The sequence below is a fragment of the Puntigrus tetrazona genome, chromosome 11, assembly GCF_018831695.1.
Source record: "Puntigrus tetrazona isolate hp1 chromosome 11, ASM1883169v1, whole genome shotgun sequence".
Classification (NCBI taxonomy): Eukaryota; Metazoa; Chordata; class Actinopteri; order Cypriniformes; family Cyprinidae; genus Puntigrus; species Puntigrus tetrazona.
In genome coordinates, this window is record NC_056709.1 from 8,531,690 (window position 1) to 8,553,214 (window position 21,525).

Here is a 21,525-nt window from a genome sequence, read left to right on the forward strand (position 1 = left end):
CAGATGTTAGTCTGCCAGTTTGATTACCATCCATTACAAAATGAGAAATAATAGAGTATACTGTAATGCTTATCAGCATATGATATCAGCAAAGTTCACTCAATCATATTCAGCCATTTATTATTCAACAGAGGAATATGTATCTTGATAAGCAAAAAAAAAACAACAAAAAAATTTTCATAATACAACTACTGCAATATACCAGGAACTCAATCAAATATCTCTGAATATAAAATCCACCCATCAACAGTGTCCACGCTCCAATAACTCATACAGAATCCAGCTAATTTACATAAACACACCAGTAGATGAAGCTTTAACATATCTCTCCTTAAAGAGACAGAGTTTGACAGGTATCTTCACACAGAGAGGACACTCTAGGAATAAATAACATATTTTGTTGACCCTTATACAACATTTTAATCCAAAACTTTTGTTTTGACCATAACTCTACACTTAAACCTAATCTTATGCCTAAAATCAGATTTAATGACACTGATGTAGCACCAAACATCGATTGTAAGTCTAAACTTCACAAAGACTATAAACCTCTTCTTTAAATCTCCTTCTGGTTAATCTCAGTGTTGTTCCATGGCCAACAAAGATTGATCCAGGAACATGAACTCGAACAAAATCAGGTTCTGTCCGTCATGAAACATATCATCACAAAAAATCCAGTAAACAATCAAATTAATCAAAAGAAACAGAAAAAAATGACTCAGGGAAGGTAAGCCTACAGACTCTCCACGAGAAATAAATACAATATTACAAAACTTCTATGCTAAACTCTATGAGTCATTATTACCTTATTATTACTATAACTTTTATTATTATTGATAATATTGTTGCCCTCATCACAAAATATTATTGTTATCACCAACATCTTTATTATTATTAGTATGCATGTGCTGATTACATACAGCTACTATTATTCAGATTAAAAAAAATTTAGTAGCTAAATACTGTACTAAACACTATGATATAATTCTTGCTGTAGCTACATGTACAGATCAGTGACAGAGATGTTAAAAGTGAAGAAAGTAAACAAGTCATCCATGTTTCGAGGAGCACAGAGAGAACATTAAAGCGATGTTGTTTCCAGCTGGTAGGAGACGTCAGAACCTGAAGAGATACAGACTTTATGTTTCATGTTTCATGAGTTCAGTTTATGACTAAATAAACCTGTACTTTACACTTACTGGTAAAGAGGCACAGAGAGATGAATCCTATGAGTGCAGACAGAAATGAAGCCGTGAGTCTGTCAAAAGGAAAAAAGATTTCATCCATATATAATTAATCAATAAATGAATGAATATGGTACTAAATTAGATAAATTATGTGTAGATTTTTAGATTTTTGTAATTTAATGCACTTTGTCAATACACAGTAAAAAAATCATGTGTCTTATTTATATATATATATATATATATATATATATATATATATATATATATATATATATATATATATATATATTTATATATTTTGGGTCATATATATATATTTATATATTTTATTTTTTTTCCATAGGTATATGAAATATTTACACATTATATATAAGACTATATATATATATGTATAAAGTTTTGTGTTGTGAGTGAATGACCTTCAGAGTGAGTGTGACCAGTGTGAGGAACAGCTGCAACAGAAAAGATATCCAATGAAATCATATTAGATTAAAAACAGTGCCTCTATATATAATGATTACTGCAGTACATCACTGTCATTGTTGAAACATTTAACACAGATTTAATATTCTCTAATAAGCAAAGCGAAAATATACTTATCCTACATGTTTGAGTCTCTCTGGTTGAGACAGACGGAGCGGAAGAGGCTGTGAAAACAGTTCATATAATGTGTGTCAGATTGTGATGTGATACGATGAGCTAAAGCTTTTGAAAGATAATATAATAGAATATTAATAAAAATAAACATAATAAACATTCTATGAGTTCAGACAGAAATCAAGCCGTGAGTCTGTCAAAAGGAAAAAAATTTAATCCATATATTGCAATAAATGAATGAATATGGTACTAAATTAGATCAATTATGTGCAGATTTTTGTGATTTAATGCACTTTGTCAATACACAGTAAAAAAAAATCATGGGTCTTGAAATTTTTTTTTAAAAACAAATTAGGATATTTATTTCAAAATGGTGTGTATATTTTATATTGTATATATTTTTAAGTAATTGTGGTTCAGTGATATATATATATATATATATATATATATATATATATATATATATATATATATATATATATATATATATATATATATATATATAGCATAACTTTTACCAAAAAGCAAGAAATATGTTTTCCTCCATTTTCTTTTAGGAGGACCTAAAATAATGTATTTTAAGAGAATTAACTCAAAAGCTTCCAGCATGCATTGGACATGGATAGATGTGTAAATATTGTATGTATGTATGTATGTATGTATGTATATATATATATATATATATATATATATATATATATATATATATATATATATATATATATATATATATATATATGACCTTTAGAGTGAGTGTGACCAGTGTGAGGAACAGCTGCAACAGAAAAGATATCCAATGAAATCATATTAGATTAAAAACACAAGAGAGAATAATGATTACTGCATTACATCACTTGAAACATTTAACACAGATTTAATATTCTCTAATAAGCAAAGCGAAATTATACTTATCTTACATGTTTGAGTCTTTCTGGTTGAGTCAGGCGGAGCGGAGGAGGCTGTGAAAACAGTTCATCAGACTGTGATGTGATACGAGTTTTACTGTGTGGCTGTTACAGCTAAAGCTTTTGAAAGATAATATAATAGAATGTTAATAAAAATAAACATAATAAACATTCTAAAATAGTAACCATGTTGAAAAAAGCAGAATAATCAAAGCAATCTTGAACATTTTGCGGCTTTTCTACCTGCAGACATGAGACTTGCCTTTGTTAAATTCTCTGTGTGTTTTCTGTCTTCTGCTTATTAGAACTATAATTATGAGATACTGATCACAAAATCTGAATATGAATCTACATTTTTGAATGTCTTTTGAAATTCAGCACGTTTGTTTTACACTTGACTGCATAAAAGAATGATGAACATTTGAGAACGTTCAAGGTGGAGTAAAACAAGGCCTTCTTGATTTACAAACTGAATCACTCACAGGTTATCATGGTAGTTGTAGTTTGTTCAGTGATGGTTGATGGTGAAACTGCAGAGACAATTAATCAGCATTACGAGTTTCACTTTATATCATTGGCAAACTTTAAAGCAAAGTAAGACTGTTGAAGGTTCAGGCCACCTAAATATAAATGAAATACCATATGTCACATACTGGTTTGAACTAAGAGAGCATCTTTAATTGCCATATTTGCAGATGTAAGCAAGAAGATAATAAATATAAAATACAGATTGTTACAAAATGTATTGACTTTATCTTATTGACTTTTTCTTCACAGTAGACTAAAGCAGTGGTTCCCACGACGTTCCTGGAGGCCCCTGAACCACTGGACTAAAGATATACATTAAAAAGGTTATCATTTAATAGAACACAAGTATTCCACTTTTTTATTTATAATTAACTGTAGTGTCAAGTTAGCTAAAAGTATAAGGATTAACATTTTATCTAGTAGGTAGGACAAATGTATGTAGTTGACATTGCTTTGTTAGAAAGAGTATGACTAAATTGAATGTAGTAAACAAGGCATTATTTTATAAAGTAAAAAAAATTGTAGTTAAGCTGACAAAATCTTTTCTATAATGCATGGCAAAACGTTATCTGTTAGGAATGACCAAATGTTTTTTTCTGTTAAACGGAATTTAAGTTTATGCAACAAGATTACAACAATCATTTCAAACTAATTCGATTTTAGTAGGAAAATGTAATTAAATTTCATGGAAAATTTTATCCTAATTTTATTTTTATATATTAAATATTTACATATAATCTAAAATAATGTAATTAATAATAAATTATAATCTATAGATAGATAGATAGATAGATAGATAGATAGATAGATAGATAGATAGATAGATGTGTGTATATACATATATATATATATATATATATATATATATATATATATATATATATATATATATATATATATATATATAATGTAAGCAATATGTAAGCAAAAACTTATTTTGGATGTGATTAATTGCTCATACCATTTTTACAGTTTAATAAGATTACAAAAAGAGGAGAAAAGTTCAAAGTTTGTTTGTTCAAATATTCAGAACAGCAGTTTTGTGAGTGAATGAACAGCCTTCAGAGTGAGTGTGAACAGTGTGAGGAACAGCTGCAAAGGAAAAGATTTCCAATCAAATCATATTAGATGAAGTCATGCATGGTTTCTGTACATTATTTTGAAAAGATATTTTGCTGAGCTCATAAATCTAACTAAAAGCAGCATAATATCTTACCCATAACTTTCACTGTGGCATGAGGAGAATGAGGTGATGATGAAGTATCATTTCTCAGTCTTATGTAGTAACAGTAAATGTTGATTAATCCATGTGATGTTACATCTGCCCATCTGATCAGTTCAGCACCAGTGAGATCCAGCTCACATCTCCAACTGGTTTTTATATTCTTCTCTTCTCTGTTTGTGTAGAAATAACACTGATTCACTGTAACATTTGGCGTCTCACAGCTGATCTTCACTGAGCTGGACTCTCTTATGAGATCTGGAGATACTCTTACAGTAGGAGACTCTGAAACAACACAAAACAGATCAATACATCTGTAAGCAAGAAGAAAATAAATATAAAATACATATTGTTACAAAATGTATTGACTTTAACTTATTGACTTTTTTCTCGTTCCCACGACGTTCCTGAAGGCCCCTGACACTGTGTGTTTTCATCAGTTCATTAAAGAGAGTCCAAGAACTGAAACAGGTGTCAGACAAAAGAGAGATGTAAAACGTGCAGTGTTTGGGGACCTCTAGGAACGTGGTTGGGAACCACTGGACTAAAGATATACATTCAAAAGGTTATAATTTAATAGAACACAAGTATTCCACTTTCATTTGTAATTAACTGTAGTGTCAAGTTAGCTAAAAGTATAAGGATTAACATTTTATCTAGTAGGTAGGACAAATGTATGTAGTTGACATTGCTTTGTTAGAAAGAGTATGACTAAATTGAATGTAGTAAACAGGGCATTATTTTATATAGTACAAAATTAGTAGTTAAGCTGACAAAATCTTTTCTATAATGCATGGCAAAACGTTATCTTTTAGGAATGACCAAATTCTTTTTTTTTTAGTTTTTTTGTTTGGTTGGTTTTTAGACGGATTTTAAGTTTATGCAACAAGATTACAACAATCATTTCAAACTAATTCGATTTTGGTAGGAAAATGTAATTAAATTTAATGGAAATTTTTTTATATTAAATATTTACATATAATCTAAAATAGTGTAATTAATAATAAATTATAATCTATAGATAGATAAATAGATATATAGATATATTAAATGTGTGTGTGTGTGTGTGTGTGTATATATATATATATATATATATATATATATATATATATATATATATACACACAAATGTTCAAAAATATATACATGTGTGTATTTATATACACATAAATATACACAGTACACACATTACATAAACAAAAACTTATTTTGGATGTGATTAATTGCTCATACCATTTTACAGTTTAATAAGATCACAAAAGAGTAGAAAAGTTCAAAGTTTGTTCAAATATTCAGAACAGCCTTCAGAGTGAGTGTGAACAGTGTGAGGAACAGCTGCAATGGAAACGATTTTTAATCAAATCATATTAGATGAAGTCATACATGGTTTCTGTACATTATTTTAGAAAGATATTTTGCTGAGCTCATAAATCTAACTAAAAGCAGCATAATATCTCACCTATAACTTTTACTGTGGCAGGAGGAGAATGAGGTAATGATGATGATGTATCATTCACTGTGTAGTAACAGGAAATATTGATTAATCCATGTGATGTTACAGCTGCCCATCTGATCAGTTCAGCACCAGTGAGATCCAGCTCACATCTCCAACTGATTTTTATATTCTTCTCTTCTCTGTTTGTGTAGTAATAACACATATCCACTGGAACTTTTCCTGGCGTCTCACAGCTGATCTTCACTGAGCTGGACTCTCTTATGAGATCTGGAGATACTCTTACAGTAGGAGACTCTGAAACAACACAAAACAGATCAATACATCTCTCTGAAAATGTTTACAAGTGCAATAATACTATATTATTCACATGTTTTGTGTTTAAAAATATCAGTCACTTCTCATCTCACAAATGCATATATTTTCTAAAGAAGCTAACAAGAGCAGACCCTCTCCAGACTCACTGGTTGCTGCAGACTATTGAAGAGAGTACTAACCAGCAACTAACTGTGCAAACAAGTCCTTTAGAAAAACTTTTTTTTAAAGATTAATTTTTTTACCAACATTTTTGCAGAACTCATATGCAATACTTTATGTATTTTTTTAATTTACGTAATATTAATTGTGCATATTTAGTGCGATCTTTTCAGCCCTTGATCGTTACTGTCTGCTACATACTTGTGTGTTTAATATTTATCCCATCATGCAATATGTTAAAAATTTATTTAGTTTATTATAGTAAACATAGTTTGTTTTTTATTATCTGTCCTATATTCAAACTTTACATAAACAGTCAGAGACACGCTGCAATATTTAAGACATTAACACTTTACTATACTATTTAAGAAAATAAAGAGCAGAGATCACTTACTGTAAGACTGAACCTCCACAAGGAGTATAAACACTGTGAAGAACAACATCTCCATTTCAGAGAGAAAAGAGACAGAATGAGACTTTAGCTGAGTCTCAATGGGTGAACGAGGAAGTAGAACATCAGACCACAGAAACCTTACAACATGCTCTGTATTTCCATGTGTATAAAAATATAGATCATGATTTACTTTTACAGTCATATGCAATTTAACATTTACATATATTTATAATTTAACATTTACATATATTTATAATAGTTCATGCATGAACAATCTTAAATACTATAGTATATAAGTTTGAGAATGATTCTTAAAGCATGTACTATATAGGCCCATTCAGAATTACCAACACACTAAAATATACATTTAGGAATAAAGGAATAAATAAATATTGTAAATGTGCAGAAACCCATTAGCAGTATCAGTAATGTTAGTGAGTGCTTGTGTCCCGTTTGAGTGTCTGATGCCCAAACGTACATGAATATTACTTAATTACACAACTTTAAAACGATTCCCTCACTGGATATTTTGACCTACTGTCCAGTCTGTAGCTCACACAGAGTCAAATGAGTCAAAAGGATGATGCTTTTTAGAAATCTTGCGCATGAAAACGGCACATTTTTAAAACTACATACAAACTCGAATGAATATGGTACTAAAAACAGGATCATTATTCCCTCTTCCTTCTCTGATGTAATCAGGTGGTTCCCTATCAAAAGCTACTCTCGATGCTGCGCTGAATGCGCTAATGAGAGAACGTCTTTTGTTCGACCGGTTGTTGAAGCACGTGTGTCAAACACGCCAAAGTTTGGCTTATATAACCTCGGTCAGGTGACGTCACCTGATCATGAACACCTGGAGGTTATAAATAGATGTGACGCAGAAACATCCTCAGGTCTTTTGTCTTCAAGGACCGCATTGTGTGTGAGTGTGTGTGTGTGAAAAAAATATATATATCTGAGCCAGGGGATTTCATCCAAGGGCCAATCCCCAGAGGCAAATAAGGGTTACGCGTCGAGGGCTTCGTACCCTATCTATGTGGTTCAGACCCCGGTTTCTGACCTTGGGTCCCACTCTAGGTCCGTGTTGTCGTCGCAAGATGCTAACGACAGACGCATCCCTCACGGGTTGGGGAGCGGTCTTAGATGGCCGTCCAGCCCAAGGGATCTGGAGAGGTCATCTTCTCGAATGGCACATCAATTGCCTCGAAATGAAGGCTGTATTTCTGGCCCTGAAATACTTCCTCCAGCAGTTGAGAGGCTACCATGTCCTAGTGCGGGTGGACAACACGGCAGTAGTCTCTTACATAAATCGCCAGGGCGGACTGCGGTCGCGCCGCTTGAACGAGCTAGCGCAGCAGGTTCTGCTTTGGGCGCAGGACAAGTTCCTGTCCCTCAGGGCGATTTATATTCCCGGTCACATGAACAGGGAAGCAGACTTGCTGTCCAGACAAGCTGTGACACATGGGGAATGGAAACTCCACCCCAAGTAGTCAGTCAAATCTGGGAAAGGTTTTACTGAAGCAGAGGTGGACCTCTTTGCTTCACAGGAGACAGCACAATGTCCCCTCTACTTCTCTCTGACTCATCCAGCTCCCCTGGGTCTGGACGCGATGGCCCATGTGTGGCCCAGAATGCATCTTTACGCATTTGATTACAAGCCCAACCACTCCACCCCCACAGCACCAAATGTCTTCTTTCTGAACGAGCTTAATGACTTTTATGCTCGCTTTGAGAGGATAATAATGAAACAGTCACCAAGATCACCCCCTTAACCGACCCACCCATCACACTCACCTCCTCAGAGGTTTACACTGCACTAAGCCGGATCAACGCGCGCAAGGCTGCTGGACCAGACGGTATCCCTGGACGCGTACTACGGGCATGTGCAGAGCAGCTCGCTGGGGTATTCGCGGACATTTTCAACATGTCCCTTGCCCAAGCAGCTGTACCAACATGCTTCAAATCCACCTCCATTGTGCCAGTGCCGAAAATCTCAAGCCCAGTGTGCCTAAATGACTACCGCCCTGTAGCACTCACACCCATCGTTATGAAGTGCTTTGAGCGACTAGTCCTGTCACATCTGAAGGACTCTCTGCCTTCCACACTGGACCCCACCAGTTTGCCTACCAAGGCAATAGGAGCACTGAGGACGCAGTCTCCATCGCACTGCACTCTGTACTCACACACACTTGGACAATAAAAACACTTACACGCACGGATGCTGTTTGTTGACTTCAGTTCAGCATTCAACACGGTCATACCTCTCTAAGTTAATCACCAAACTCAGAGATCTGGACATTAACACCTCACTGTGCAACTGGGTTATGGACTTCCTGACCAACAGACCTCAGCATGTTAGGTCAGGCCACATCCGCTCCACCACTATCACTCTCAACACCGGTGTACCACAAGGCTGTGTGCTGAGCCCCTTCCTCTACTCCTCTTCACCCACGACTGCAGGCCTGTGTTTGGATCTAACTCCATCATCAAGTTTGCAGATGACACTACGGTGATCGGTCTCATCAGCAACAACGATGAGACTGCCTACAGAGAAGAGGTCCAGCATCTGGCCACGTGGTGCAAAGACAATAATCTGCTCCTTAACACCACCAAAACCAAGGAGCTCATTGTGGACTTCAGGAAGGTGAGAAGAGGCACACATGATCCCATCCACATTAATGGGATTGCTGTGGAGCCTGTCTCATGCATCAAGTTCCTGGGAACCCACATCTCGGAGGATCTGTCCTGGACCACCAACACCTCCAGCCTGGTCAAGAAGGCTCACCAGCGTTTATTCTTTCTGAGGAAACTTAAGAAGAACCAGCTGTCCTCAGCCATCCTGGTGAACTTCTATCGCTGTACAATAGAGAGCATCCTAACAAACTGTGTCACAGTCTGGTATGGGAGCTGCTCTGTTGCTGAGCGTAAGGCACTGCAGCGGGTGGTGAAAACTGCCCAGCGCATCACAGGAACTCCACTTCCATCCATTGAGGACATCCAGAAGAAACACTGTTTGCGCCGAGCACACAGTATTCTTAAGGACTCCTCTCACCCTGCCCACAAACTGTTTTCCCTCCTGCCATCTGGCAGGCGATTCAGATTCCCCGGACTAGAACAAGTAGACTGAGGAACAGCTTTTTACCAGAGCTGTCTCACTACTGAATTCTACCCCCACTGATGTCTGCCCCACCCACCCCATTAAAACAAAAATACAAAAATGCACTGTTAACATTCATTGCACTCCACTGTATATATCTTTGTAAATGTATGTACATATCCACTGTACATACTCTTGTAAAATTGTCTATACATATCCTGTATATCCTGCTCTTTCTTATGTACATAACGATCTGTAAATTGTTTACACATAATCACTGTAAATTCCCCCTTCTCATCTGTAATTTAATTTGTACATATTTATCTTTGTAATTTATATTTATATTTGTACCTATATCCTGCACTTGCTGCTTATTGCACTCCTGGTTAGACCTAAACTGCATTTCGTTACCTTGTACTTGTACATGTGTAATGACAATAAAGTTGAATCTAATCTAATCTAATCTAATTTCCTCCGATTGCTCTGCTCCTAGCCAAGGTCCGTCAACAGGGGTCTCGCCTCTTACTCATAGCGCCCCGTTGGCCAACCAGAATATGGTTCTCAGATCTAATATCTCTCCTCGACGGCTCGCCGTGGGCGATTCCGGTGAGGAGGGACCTTCTCTCTCAGGCACAGGGGACAATATTTCATCCCCGTCCCGAGCTCTGGAATCTTCACGTCTGGCCCCTGAGAGGGACCAACTAAGTGATGCTGGCCTTTCAGCCAATGTAATAGAGACTATTCTTAGCGCTAGGGCTCCCTCCACTAGAAGAACATATGCCATGAAATGGCGCATCTTCGAAAGTTGGTGTAAAACACACCATGCAGACCCAGTTTACTGCCAGATTGTTTCAGTGCTAGAGTTTCTGCAAGAGAAAATGTCCTCAGGCACACATCCTAATACTCTCAGAACTTACGTGGCCGCCATTTCGGCTTGCCATGCTCTGATTGAAGGGGCTTCCGTAGGGAAACACCCTCTAGTTGTTCGCTTCATTCGAGGAGCTAAGAGGTTGAGGCCGCCCAGTAGGGGCGACAGTTCCTTCATGGGATCTAGCTATAGTGCTTGAAGGCTTGGTGGACACCCTTTCAACCACTAGAGTCAGCGCCTGTCAGGTTTCTGACCCTAAAGATGGTTTTTCTAACAGCTATTACTTCTCTGAAGAGAATTGGGGATTTGCAGGCTCTGTCAGTCTCGCCATCCTGCCTAGATTTTGCCCCTGGGCTGGTAAAAGCTATTTTGCATCCTCACCCTAGTTATCTTCCGAAAGTTCCATTCTCGACTATAAATCCGGTCATCCTTGAAGCCTTCTGCTCTCCGCCATTCATGACACCGGAGCAGGAGAAACTTCACTTACTGTGTCCAGTACGTGCTCTCCAGATCTACGTCCACCGCACTAGCCAGTGGCGTAAGTCAGAGCAGCTTTTCGTATGCTATGGTGGCATATCGGGAGCGGCTGCCACTAGACAGACAGACTATGTCACACTGGGTGAGAGATGCTGTTGCCCCTAGCCTATGAGGCGCGTGGTCAAACCGCCTCTAGGAGTTAGGAGCTCATTCAACCAGAGGGGTTGCATCGTCGATGGCTTTAGCAAGAGGCGCGCCCTTGCAGCAAGTCTGTGATGCGCAGGTTGGTCCTCTCCGCACACATTTGTTAGATTTTATAGTTTGGATGTCCATGCTACTCCGGGCTCGCATGTCCTTGAGTCGACATCCCAGAGTAATGTCTGAGACCTCTTCAGTGTTGCGCGCACACACTACACAACAACTGGGGGTCCAGACACTCCTGAGTGCGGCGGCGTTGGTATTCTCGTTCCCATTAGCGCATTCAGTGCAGCATCGAGTAGCTTTTGATAGGGAGCGTCTCGGGTTACTTGACTGTAACCCTGTTCCCTGAAAAAGCGGGAACGAGATGCTGCGCCTCAATGCCACGCACTGGGCGTGACTGGACGTCCTTTCAGACAAAAATTTGACCTGAGGATGTTTCGCGTCGCATCTATTTATAACCTCCAGGTGTTCGCTGATCAGGTGGCGTCACCTGACCGAGGTTATATAAGCCAAACTTTGGCGTGTTTGACACGATGCTTCAACAACCGGGTCGAACAAAAGGCGTTTCTCTCATTAGCGCATTCAGCGCAGCATCTCGTTCCCGCTTTTTCAGGGAACAGGGTTACAGTCAAGTAACCCGAGACGATTCCGTGGGAGGCAAACCTAAGCATTTTATTTTTAACCCCTTCAGCTCTGCTCTTTTTGGGATTTTTTTACAGATTTTTGCATGCCAGAATTTAAAACAATGCCATAATCGCATATTTTGGAGCAAATTGATCAAAAATGGTCTCATTTTACAGAGAACACAACAAATGTTAATAAACATGTGGAATATAAATAAGAAAATCAAAATTTCTATTAAAATAATTATTTTCATTATTTTGAAAGGCTGTTATTTGAGATCTATTTGGTCCATCTCCCTTCGAGTTTCATTTGATTCCCTTTTACTGTTTAGTTACTGAAACTGTTTAGTACAGTTTTGTTTTTGTTTTCTGTGTTCCTGTTTTTCCTTTTTTGGCCATGTTCCTGTACACCTTATGTGATTATTAGGTAATTATCCTGTTTTAGTTCTCCCTGATTGTTTCCTCATGTTTAAAGGCCTGTTGTGTTTTTTGTTATTTATGTTAAAAGAAAGCTGAGGTTCTATGCTTTCAAATTATTCTCTGTACAGTATGTCTATGTCACTGCTTGATTATTACAATTGTAGTTCAGCTCTTATTGAATGCCCAAGCTCCGCTAGTGGTGTACTTGTACTAGTGGTTTTGCCAGCGAAAATACTCTGTAAATGTAGTGAGGTCACAGCATATTTCACACGAAACACTAATTCTAAAAAATAAACACCCACTGTTTTTTCTGCTTTATAAACTTTATTTATAGTCGCTGTACATAATGAACACAGGTGATATTCATTGGTTCATGTTCAACAAACTGTACACGTGATCTTCTGCGCGAACTGGTTTGTCAAGGATTGTGGAGTACAGGTGATAAACATTCTTAAAGGAAGAAGAAAAATGAATAAGACACAAGTAAATGTGATTGCTTTCTGTTCATGATGGGCAGTTACGGATGTCTGATGTGTTCAAACATACCTCATTGTCCTCTGGATTTCCCTGTTTCTGTTGTTTATTGGCCAAAACATCTGCAATGCAATGCCGAAGCATTAAATTGTTGACATTGATGAACAAGCTCATTGTCATAAAACTATTGCATTTTTAGCTCTGACACAGAATCACCTCTCGGAATCATTCTGTGCATCAGTGTTGTGATTAATATAATATTTTGTCCAACTTCCTCCATATTATTTCATCATGAATGGTAGGCTACATGTCTCATCTGCTAACTGTAATTTTTGAAATACAGAAGTTTTGAGTTTGAGGAAGTGGGAGTAGTAGGTAACTCTTATGTGAACAGAGCAAAGATTGATTTCTCATATGACCGCTCTAATGAGAGAAACATTGCATTACCTGATGGCTGATAAATTGCATTTACAGACATAACGAAAGAGTTAGGGTCTGCAGGATCTGCAGTGCTGTCCTGATGTGACTCTGGGTGTTCGAGGCCTTTAAAAGAACAACATGACGAAGAGGGTCAAACAAGAGTCAACAAACAAGAGGACAAATGTAAAATGGATTCAGTTCATCGATCAATGTTTGATCGGCATTAGATTGAGATCACGATGGCGCATTAATCTATTAGTAGAGATATCTCTAATCCCAGAGTTAGGTTAGTTAGAACAGTCAACACTCTTAAACCTCCTGAACAGTGTACTGATGAGTTTCTAAAACTTTTTTCATATTAACTGAGAATATATATAATTCTATTGCCTGCAATCATGCCTCTGAGTTTAACTTGCATCCTACAAATTTACCTGTTTTTTTTTTTAGTTCTAATGCTGTTGATTCTGATTTAATTTCTAACCACGTTTTGTCAGTGAGCTCAATACTTGATCTTCTTCCCTACAGTTGTTTGTCTGTTGCTGTACCTCACATCGCTGCTACTGTCAGTGCCTCACTCAGTGTAGAAATAGTTTCTGCTGCTTCTGCTGCACAGTATTGCTATAAGCTGTGAAAATTTTGGCTCAGTTTTTAGGCCTTAAGGCCCATTTTAGGCCCCCTTTAGGCCCATTATGACCTGAACTATTCCTTTAAAAGAATATGTGGTTTTTAATGCTGATTTGCTGATGGCCTGAAAGGGGAAATTACCAGCCCCTACACAGCCATACTCAATCTTCTAACTTTAAGCTCACATGGTGACATCTGTTAACAGCTAAAATATTTTACTGAGAATGATGTTCTCTTACCTTCAGATATGGGCTGAGATGTTTCAGAAGTGATCAGAGAATATATCTCTGCAGGTCCAGAATTACTCTAAATAACATAATCACCAAGTAAGTGCCATTTAATTTTTATGGTATATATATATATATATATATATATATATATATATATATATATATATATATATATATATATATATATATATATATATACATATATATATAAATGTACAGATACTCACCATACCAATTCCATGATTGGGCACTTCCACTGTATTCAATCTAATATAGCAAAGAATAGAATATTGCTCCTTATGGCATCGTTTCAGACACATATAAGCTAAACATTCACACATTTAGCAAACAAAAAAAATAAAAAAAATAAATAAATTGAAAAAAAAAAAAAAAAAAAAAAAAAAATATATATATATATATATATATATATATATATATATATATATATATATATATATATATATATATATATATATATATTTTTTTATGAAAAAAGAAATATTCACAATATATATGACAGATTACTGATTTTAATACAGGAAAAAAGACTTACTGCTTTCTTCTTTTCTTACCTAGAAAACAATGAGCATTATATGTTTAATTCTAGCTTGCTTTATTAATTATACATTTAACAGAACAAGCTCATTATATATCTGACAGAATGATCCTTATTCATGGCTTACACTTGGTATTTATAAAAGTGTCAGCTGACACTGCTTTTAATAACACCAAAGAATTTCCTATAACTATATTTTACAAGTTTGTTTGCCCATATAGCCAAGCAATGTAATAAAGCTCTTAAAGGATAAACTTCTTTGAGTTGTCTGTAGTGAAAAAGCTTTGGGGTAAAAAAAAAAAAGTTCAATATGAGTAAGTGTGCATACACACTATGTACAAATTATTCCAGTTAATTTACATCAGATACACACGTTTGTTTAAATTTTTTAAACACCAGTTATTCTGAATGTACTCATATTTTTATAAAAGATTGATGAATGGGGTCCAAAGAATGCACATTTGTAAACTCAACTTACTTGCAAACCAGCAAAGACAGACTGTGAGTCCAGAAAAAACCACAGCAACAGCAGTGGAAACATACACGACAAACCATGTGCCTGTGTCTAAACAAAACCAACACTTTAGTATGTGTTTGTGTGTTATGATGCTTAAAATCAGTCCGCCTACATACATGTGCATACACATTTTACTTTTGTTGTGTGTATGGAAAGAAGTAAATGTTTTACAGAGAGTGAAAATAAAAAAAGTGTCAATCTGCTAATATTAAGAAAACATGCAGTAAGTTACCAGTTCTGGTGGATCCAGATGTGAAATCTATAGCCATTGTTGCTGAACTTGAAATGGCAAAACAATGTAAATGGAATGAAATCTTCAAATCAATTACCAAAATAAAAATTAAAACCTGTGTGTGGATCTGTAGTATCGATGTGTAAAGATGCAGATAGAACATCATAATTCGACACCATTTTTCTCAGGAAATATATTTCTAAAAGTGTTGTCAAAATTTTCACCAGATATCGGTAACGACACAATTAATTCATAGATACAAAGAAAACAATGTGAACAGGTTCATAAATGAAGTTAAAATGGAATGACCAAGGGAAAAACATGCTTACTGAAATGTATTTGTATTTTTACAGCTAAACTCAGCAGGACAGCGGTTTGATCAGCTCTGGGCTATGGGGCATTTAGCAGCTTTACTTTCTTTCTCTGAAACCAATTGATAGTTTCTATATTCTCCCAGTATTTCACAGTTAATGTTGAGCAGCAAACTTTACATTAGCGTAAATTATTATTATGTAAATTATGTATTATTTTCTTGGAAACAATTGTACATACTAAGGAAGCTAAAGAAAGCTCTTTGCTTGTTGAAATGTTAAAATGAAATGTTTCTTGCGGCATGTTTTTAATAGGACACCTTTTTACAGGCCACCATTTGGGACTGAACTAGTCACATTTCCACAGACAGGCTTGCTTTCTAACTACTAATAGACTTAAGCTGGTGTCTTAGTTTTTCATGCCTTTTTGCATCTTCCTTTCTTCATCTGTTCAGTACTTTTCCCCCTGTGATATTCCACTTTATTACACTGAACTTCATTTCTAAACTTATTTGTTTTGCTTTCTTCGTATGTATGCTTTACTGGGACATCTGTTCAAAATTTAATATCAACAGCACCTTTACTAATATATCTACTGAGTGGAGACATGTTCAATACTTATTTTACCCACTATATATATATATATATATATGGCTAGTTTTCTTTGTGAATCCAAAGTTGGCAAGTGTATGATGTCTGGTGTTTAAAAATCTGTTCAGATTCATATTGTATTCTAGCCTGAAGTACTTACTATGTTCTGATATTCTACTGTTACCAGACAAAGTGGAGTTTGTAATAGAAACTGCAGAAAAAAATAGCATATAGTTACAGTATTAAAACAAAATATTAATAAAAATACACATAATTCATAAACAAATATTAACCTTGTTGAAAATATAATCATGAGACTCCAACATCAATGAATCCAGTTGATGAATCCAACATTTATTTCTCACGGTAAAAGAGTGGATGAACTTACTTGTAGTTTCCTTTGTCAAACTTGTTGACAGCTTTGGGTTGGAATGGAGATCTAACAAGAAATTGAACAATACGTTTTAATTTAAGAATATAGAATAACCAGAAATGTGTTGTTAGCAACTTACCAGTAGTAGGGTGTGTTGTAGTTTCAGAAGTGGACATTTCAAGTAATGCTGCTGAAAAGACATTGTAATATGTGTGATGATACACAGAATATGAATATTCAATAAACAATCAAGAACCTCAAAATGGAGGGAGAATAACTGAGCAGGTTCCCTCACAGGTTTTCATGGCTGTTGTAGAAGTTTGTTCAGTGATGGTTGATGGTGAAACTGCAGAGACAATTCATCAGCATTACAGGAAGTCCATTTTCACAGCAAGCTTTAATATAAGGTTTAGATTTGTATTGTTGTTGTTGAAGGTACAGGTCAGTACAGACTTTAACAAAAATGTAACATAAAGTGCTTAGTAAATATAATAATTTTTATAGACAGTAATTTTTTTTGACAAATACATATAATCTTAAATACAGGCATTGTGAATCTTTGCTGAGAATCATGGGTAAAATACAGAAAAGTGGCACAAGTCATGAGAAATCTTTAAATATAACACATTTGAGTCTCTCTAATAGTCTATTTTTGCTGTTCATGAAATAAAACAAGAATCTGGTTTTGAGTAAAAAAAGTGGGAATAAATATATTTATTAAGCTCACTATTTGGCATTGGAATCACCCTTTTTATTTATTTTTATTCCCCCTTTATAAAGGGAAACTCAATGTAAAGTGATAACCCATTAATGTAAATGTATATATTTTGGGAGAGGGATTGATCCAAGTTTTCTGTCCTTGTGTCACTAAACTACTCACAGCTGATTGCCCAGCTCGCAGTCCTTTGTAAATATTTTTAAGGGGTTAAACTTAAGCAGAGCCTCAGCTTCGAGTTTGTTTACCATTAACCAAAATTCTCATTGTAGGCCTACATTTCTGTCCATGACATTCACATATCTGTTCTTTTTATACATGAAATGTTATAAGGTAGGGTTAAGGGATCTAAGATAAAAAATATTCTGATAAAAATATTTTATGCTATAGAAGTTTTGTAAATATTTCACTTTAGCTGTACATAATTAACCATTTTTATATTTTAGATAGTGTCGGTATGTATATATTGTTCATTTGAGTTTATCCAAATGTACATATTATTATTATTATTATTATTATTATTATTATTATTATTATTATTATTACCTGTAAATGTTATGTACTAAATATAAAAAATGGGAACAGGCTGAAATATCTCACCTATAACTTTCACTGTGGCATGAGGAGAATGAGGTAATGATGATGATGATGTATCATTCACTGTGTAGTAACAGGAAATATTGATGAATCCATGTGATGTCACATCTGCCCATCTGATCAGTTCAGCACCAGTGAGACCCAGCTCACATCTCCAGCTGGTTTTTATATTCTTCTCTTCTCTGTTTGTGTAGAAATAACACTGATTCACTGTAACATCTTCTGGCGTGTCACAGCTGATCTTCACTGAGCTGGACTCTCTTATGATATCTGGAGATACTCTTACAGTAGGAGACTCTGAAACAACACAAAACAGATCAATACATCTCTCTGAAAATGTTTACAAGTACAATAATATTCCAGTTGCATATTTTTGATTCTGAAAATGTGAATAAGACAGATGTTAATAAACAGTTCTATATACAGGAACGTTTTATAGTACAAAGAATATGTCAGACAGGTAGATTACAACTTCAAACATCCCTTGAGTAAAATACTGCTAAAAAGTTACAGGCAATGAAAAATGTTCAGACTACAGAATTTAACTGAGATTATACAACAGAGATTACTTACTGTAAGACTGAACCTCCGTCAGGAGCTGAAAAACGATGAAAACAATCCACTCCATTGCAGCGAGAGTGAGAAAAGAGATGAATGTCACAACAGGAGAATTAGGAAGTAGCACAGCAGACCACAGGAAACCATTTTAATGCATTGTGCAGTCAGTTCTGTGAACGTAGATCATGCGTGCACCGCACAACTCAAATGTTAAAAGAAGGCCGATCAGGGCCACATTTTATGGTCAAACCGATGGTCATTTTGTAAAAAACAAAAAGTAACTAGTGAAAGTTTATATGTGCCAAAATAACTATTAATAGACTTGAAGACAGAGATTAGATTATGATAATAATAATAATAATAATAATAATAATAATAATAATAATAATAATAATAATAATAATAATAATAATAATAATAATAGTAATAATAATGAATAAACAATAATAATAATAATGCAGAAATTATGTTAGTACTTTAGAATAGGTAACACTTCAATAAATTCTTAATTTGCTGCTTAGTTTGTAAGGTAGTTGTTAAGTTTAGGTATTGGTAAGATTAGGAATGTAGAATAAGCTCATGTAAAATTAATATGTGTTTAATATGTGTTTAATTAGCACTAATAAATGGATAATATTTTCGTAATATGCATGCTAATAAGGAACTAATAGATTACCTTCACTTGTGCGCTCCTCATTCGGGACTCACACTCATGGTCTTTGCAGTCAAAAGTGACCAGACACCGTTAAACAAAAAAATAACAATATTAATAATAATTCTAATTCATGCAGTAATTCAAAATAAAACTAAAACTAAAAGTAACAAAAAGACACTTTTAAAATGTAATTTTTGAATTTAGATTAGCACCTCCTAGTGTGCAAAGAAAGAAAACCCGTGTAATGTCGTGTCCTGTCTGTAGAGAGGCTTGTGAACACATAGCCTAAGACAGTTAGGTTCAATTAGTTCAATTAGGGCTTTTAAGTAATATTTATAACATGCCTTAAAAAAGTATTGGAAACAAATAAAGGCATTGACATGTTTCCAGATCAATCAGTGTTTCTTTCAGTTCAAACTCAGATTTACATTTTAGTCCAGGCCTAAATTTGAACACTTTCAGTTCAAACTTGTTGACTATTAACTACGATTTTCTCTCAATAAATTGTTAATTTGCTGCAAACAAACAAACAAAATTTGTTCACTGTTCAGACTATTGTCTGTCAAGAAAAATATTGCAAACACAATTAAGACAATTCTAGTGAAAAATGAAGTTTATTGTTAGAACCTCCCTTTCATGTGTATATTAAAATAGCTGAAAAATATGGAAAAATATATGCTTTGTATTTATATACATAAATATACACAGAACACACACACACACACACACACACACACACACACACACACATATATAATGTTAACAAAAACTGTGCTAATGATTAATCGTTTGACAGCACTAGTTTCTATATCATTTCATTCTGAAATGAATATACATCATATTATGATCATGACATTAAGGTTTGTGTTAGTTTTCATAATAACAATCATAATGAGCAGCTTTGTGTTGTGAGTGAATAAACAACATCCAGGGTGATTGTAAGCAGTGTGAGGAACAGCTGCAACAAAAACAGATTCAATCATATTAGAGTAAAAAACTGAAATGCAGTACAATATTACAGTGTTTCTATATTACACCACTGTCAGGAAAAGGATGCTTCTTATTTCAAATTTAACACAAATTTAATATTCTCTCATAAGCAAAGCAGAAATACACTCGTGCTACATACTACAAAAAAATACTACATGCTTTTGTCTTTCTGGTTGAGTCGGACAGAGCAGAGGCTGCTATAAAAAAGCTGTTAATATTCAATAATATTCAATTCAATAGTGTATAAATTCAATAGTGTGACATGTCATTTTTACACTGAAAGTTTAACGAATGAATTGTGCAAAATGTCTTTGTGTGCCAGCAAATTATGTTTTATTTCAAATACAAACTTCACCAGTTCACCAGTAGATGTCACTGATATCATGTAAAATAGGATTCAACTACATTACAGCGTTCGTTTAGTTTGGAAATAAATTATATGTCGTGCTACTGTTGCTGCTGAAACTGCATGAAGCTTGCAAACATGAAAAACTATAACCTTGATAAGCAGGTAACCAAAACGTTGGGGATATATTCCAAATCAACGTATTATTTTTAATTGAATTTATTTACTTCCATTGTGGAACATTAAAGAAGCATTTACATATACACATACAGTGCAATTTCATAACTTCTGATTATTTTGTACTTTGTGTGATTAGCCAATCAAACACACAGAAATATTCAGGACAATGAAACTTTCTAAACTCGAATACAAATAAGAATATATAAACAACAATAAAATAAACAAGATAAATAACTTACTGTATGACTGAACATCCATAAGGAGCTGAAAAATGATGAAGGTAGAGAATCCCATTACAGCGATTGTAAGAAAAGAGATTGAAGGAGATCCACACAACTCAAACAATGGGTGACTCAGGAAGTGGTGTATCAGACCACAGGAAATCCTACATGTACATTTCTACCAGTGGTGCAAAGAGTTCTCTGCTGGCCTAGACACTATAAGACTTATTCTTAATGCATATATACTTTTTATACTTTGCATATATATCCATGTTTATATTGGAGCTTTTATTCAATCATATTTCAGCAAGGGTCAAGAAAATCGGTGTCTTCAGAATCATCAAATGAAGGCGTCTGTCTCTTAAAATCAACAGCAGTTAAACAGTTTCTATAGAAATTAAGTATAGATTTCAAGTTGGCAGCCCAATAACGTCAGCAATTCCTCATCTTTTGATTGGATAGTGTCTGTGTGGTTAGGCTGCA

The 21,525-nt window shown here is 34.9% G+C and overlaps 2 protein-coding genes across 7 annotated transcripts; both read right to left on the reverse strand.

Moving 5' to 3' along the window:
* Positions 1–1,083: 1,083 nt before the first annotated feature.
* LOC122354573 lies at positions 1,084–6,855 on the reverse strand. 5 transcript variants are annotated; one of them, XM_043252812.1, is made up of 10 exons: positions 6,764–6,855; positions 5,899–6,189; positions 4,434–4,724; positions 3,172–3,219; positions 2,702–2,743; positions 2,527–2,559; positions 1,793–1,834; positions 1,607–1,639; positions 1,200–1,258; positions 1,084–1,122 (listed from the first exon to the last, which is right to left on the reverse strand). In XM_043252812.1, exons 1-9 carry the CDS (start codon positions 6,816–6,818, stop codon positions 1,227–1,229), a joined length of 867 nt encoding a protein of 288 aa, XP_043108747.1. In that variant the 5' UTR covers positions 6,819–6,855; the 3' UTR covers positions 1,084–1,122; positions 1,200–1,226. The 5 variants fall into 5 exon arrangements, 3 of the variants coding, with proteins under 3 accessions (XP_043108747.1, XP_043108748.1, XP_043108749.1); XM_043252813.1 differs by lacking the exon at positions 2,527–2,559 and having other exon boundaries at positions 1,091–1,122; XM_043252814.1 differs by lacking the exons at positions 1,793–1,834; positions 2,527–2,559 and having other exon boundaries at positions 1,091–1,122.
* A 5,907-nt stretch (positions 6,856–12,762) lies between these two features.
* LOC122353982 lies at positions 12,763–18,871 on the reverse strand. Of its 2 annotated transcripts, none has more exons than XM_043251927.1 (13): positions 18,666–18,871; positions 18,096–18,389; positions 17,076–17,126; positions 16,920–16,967; positions 16,796–16,846; positions 16,568–16,618; positions 15,235–15,321; positions 14,754–14,772; positions 14,428–14,467; positions 14,210–14,276; positions 13,374–13,469; positions 12,999–13,048; positions 12,763–12,902 (listed from the first exon to the last, which is right to left on the reverse strand). In XM_043251927.1, exons 1-13 carry the CDS (start codon positions 18,718–18,720, stop codon positions 12,816–12,818), a joined length of 996 nt encoding a protein of 331 aa, XP_043107862.1. In that variant the 5' UTR covers positions 18,721–18,871; the 3' UTR covers positions 12,763–12,815. The 2 variants fall into 2 exon arrangements, with proteins under 2 accessions (XP_043107862.1, XP_043107861.1); XM_043251926.1 differs by having other exon boundaries at positions 16,920–16,970; positions 18,666–18,867.
* Positions 18,872–21,525: the final 2,654 nt, after the last annotated feature.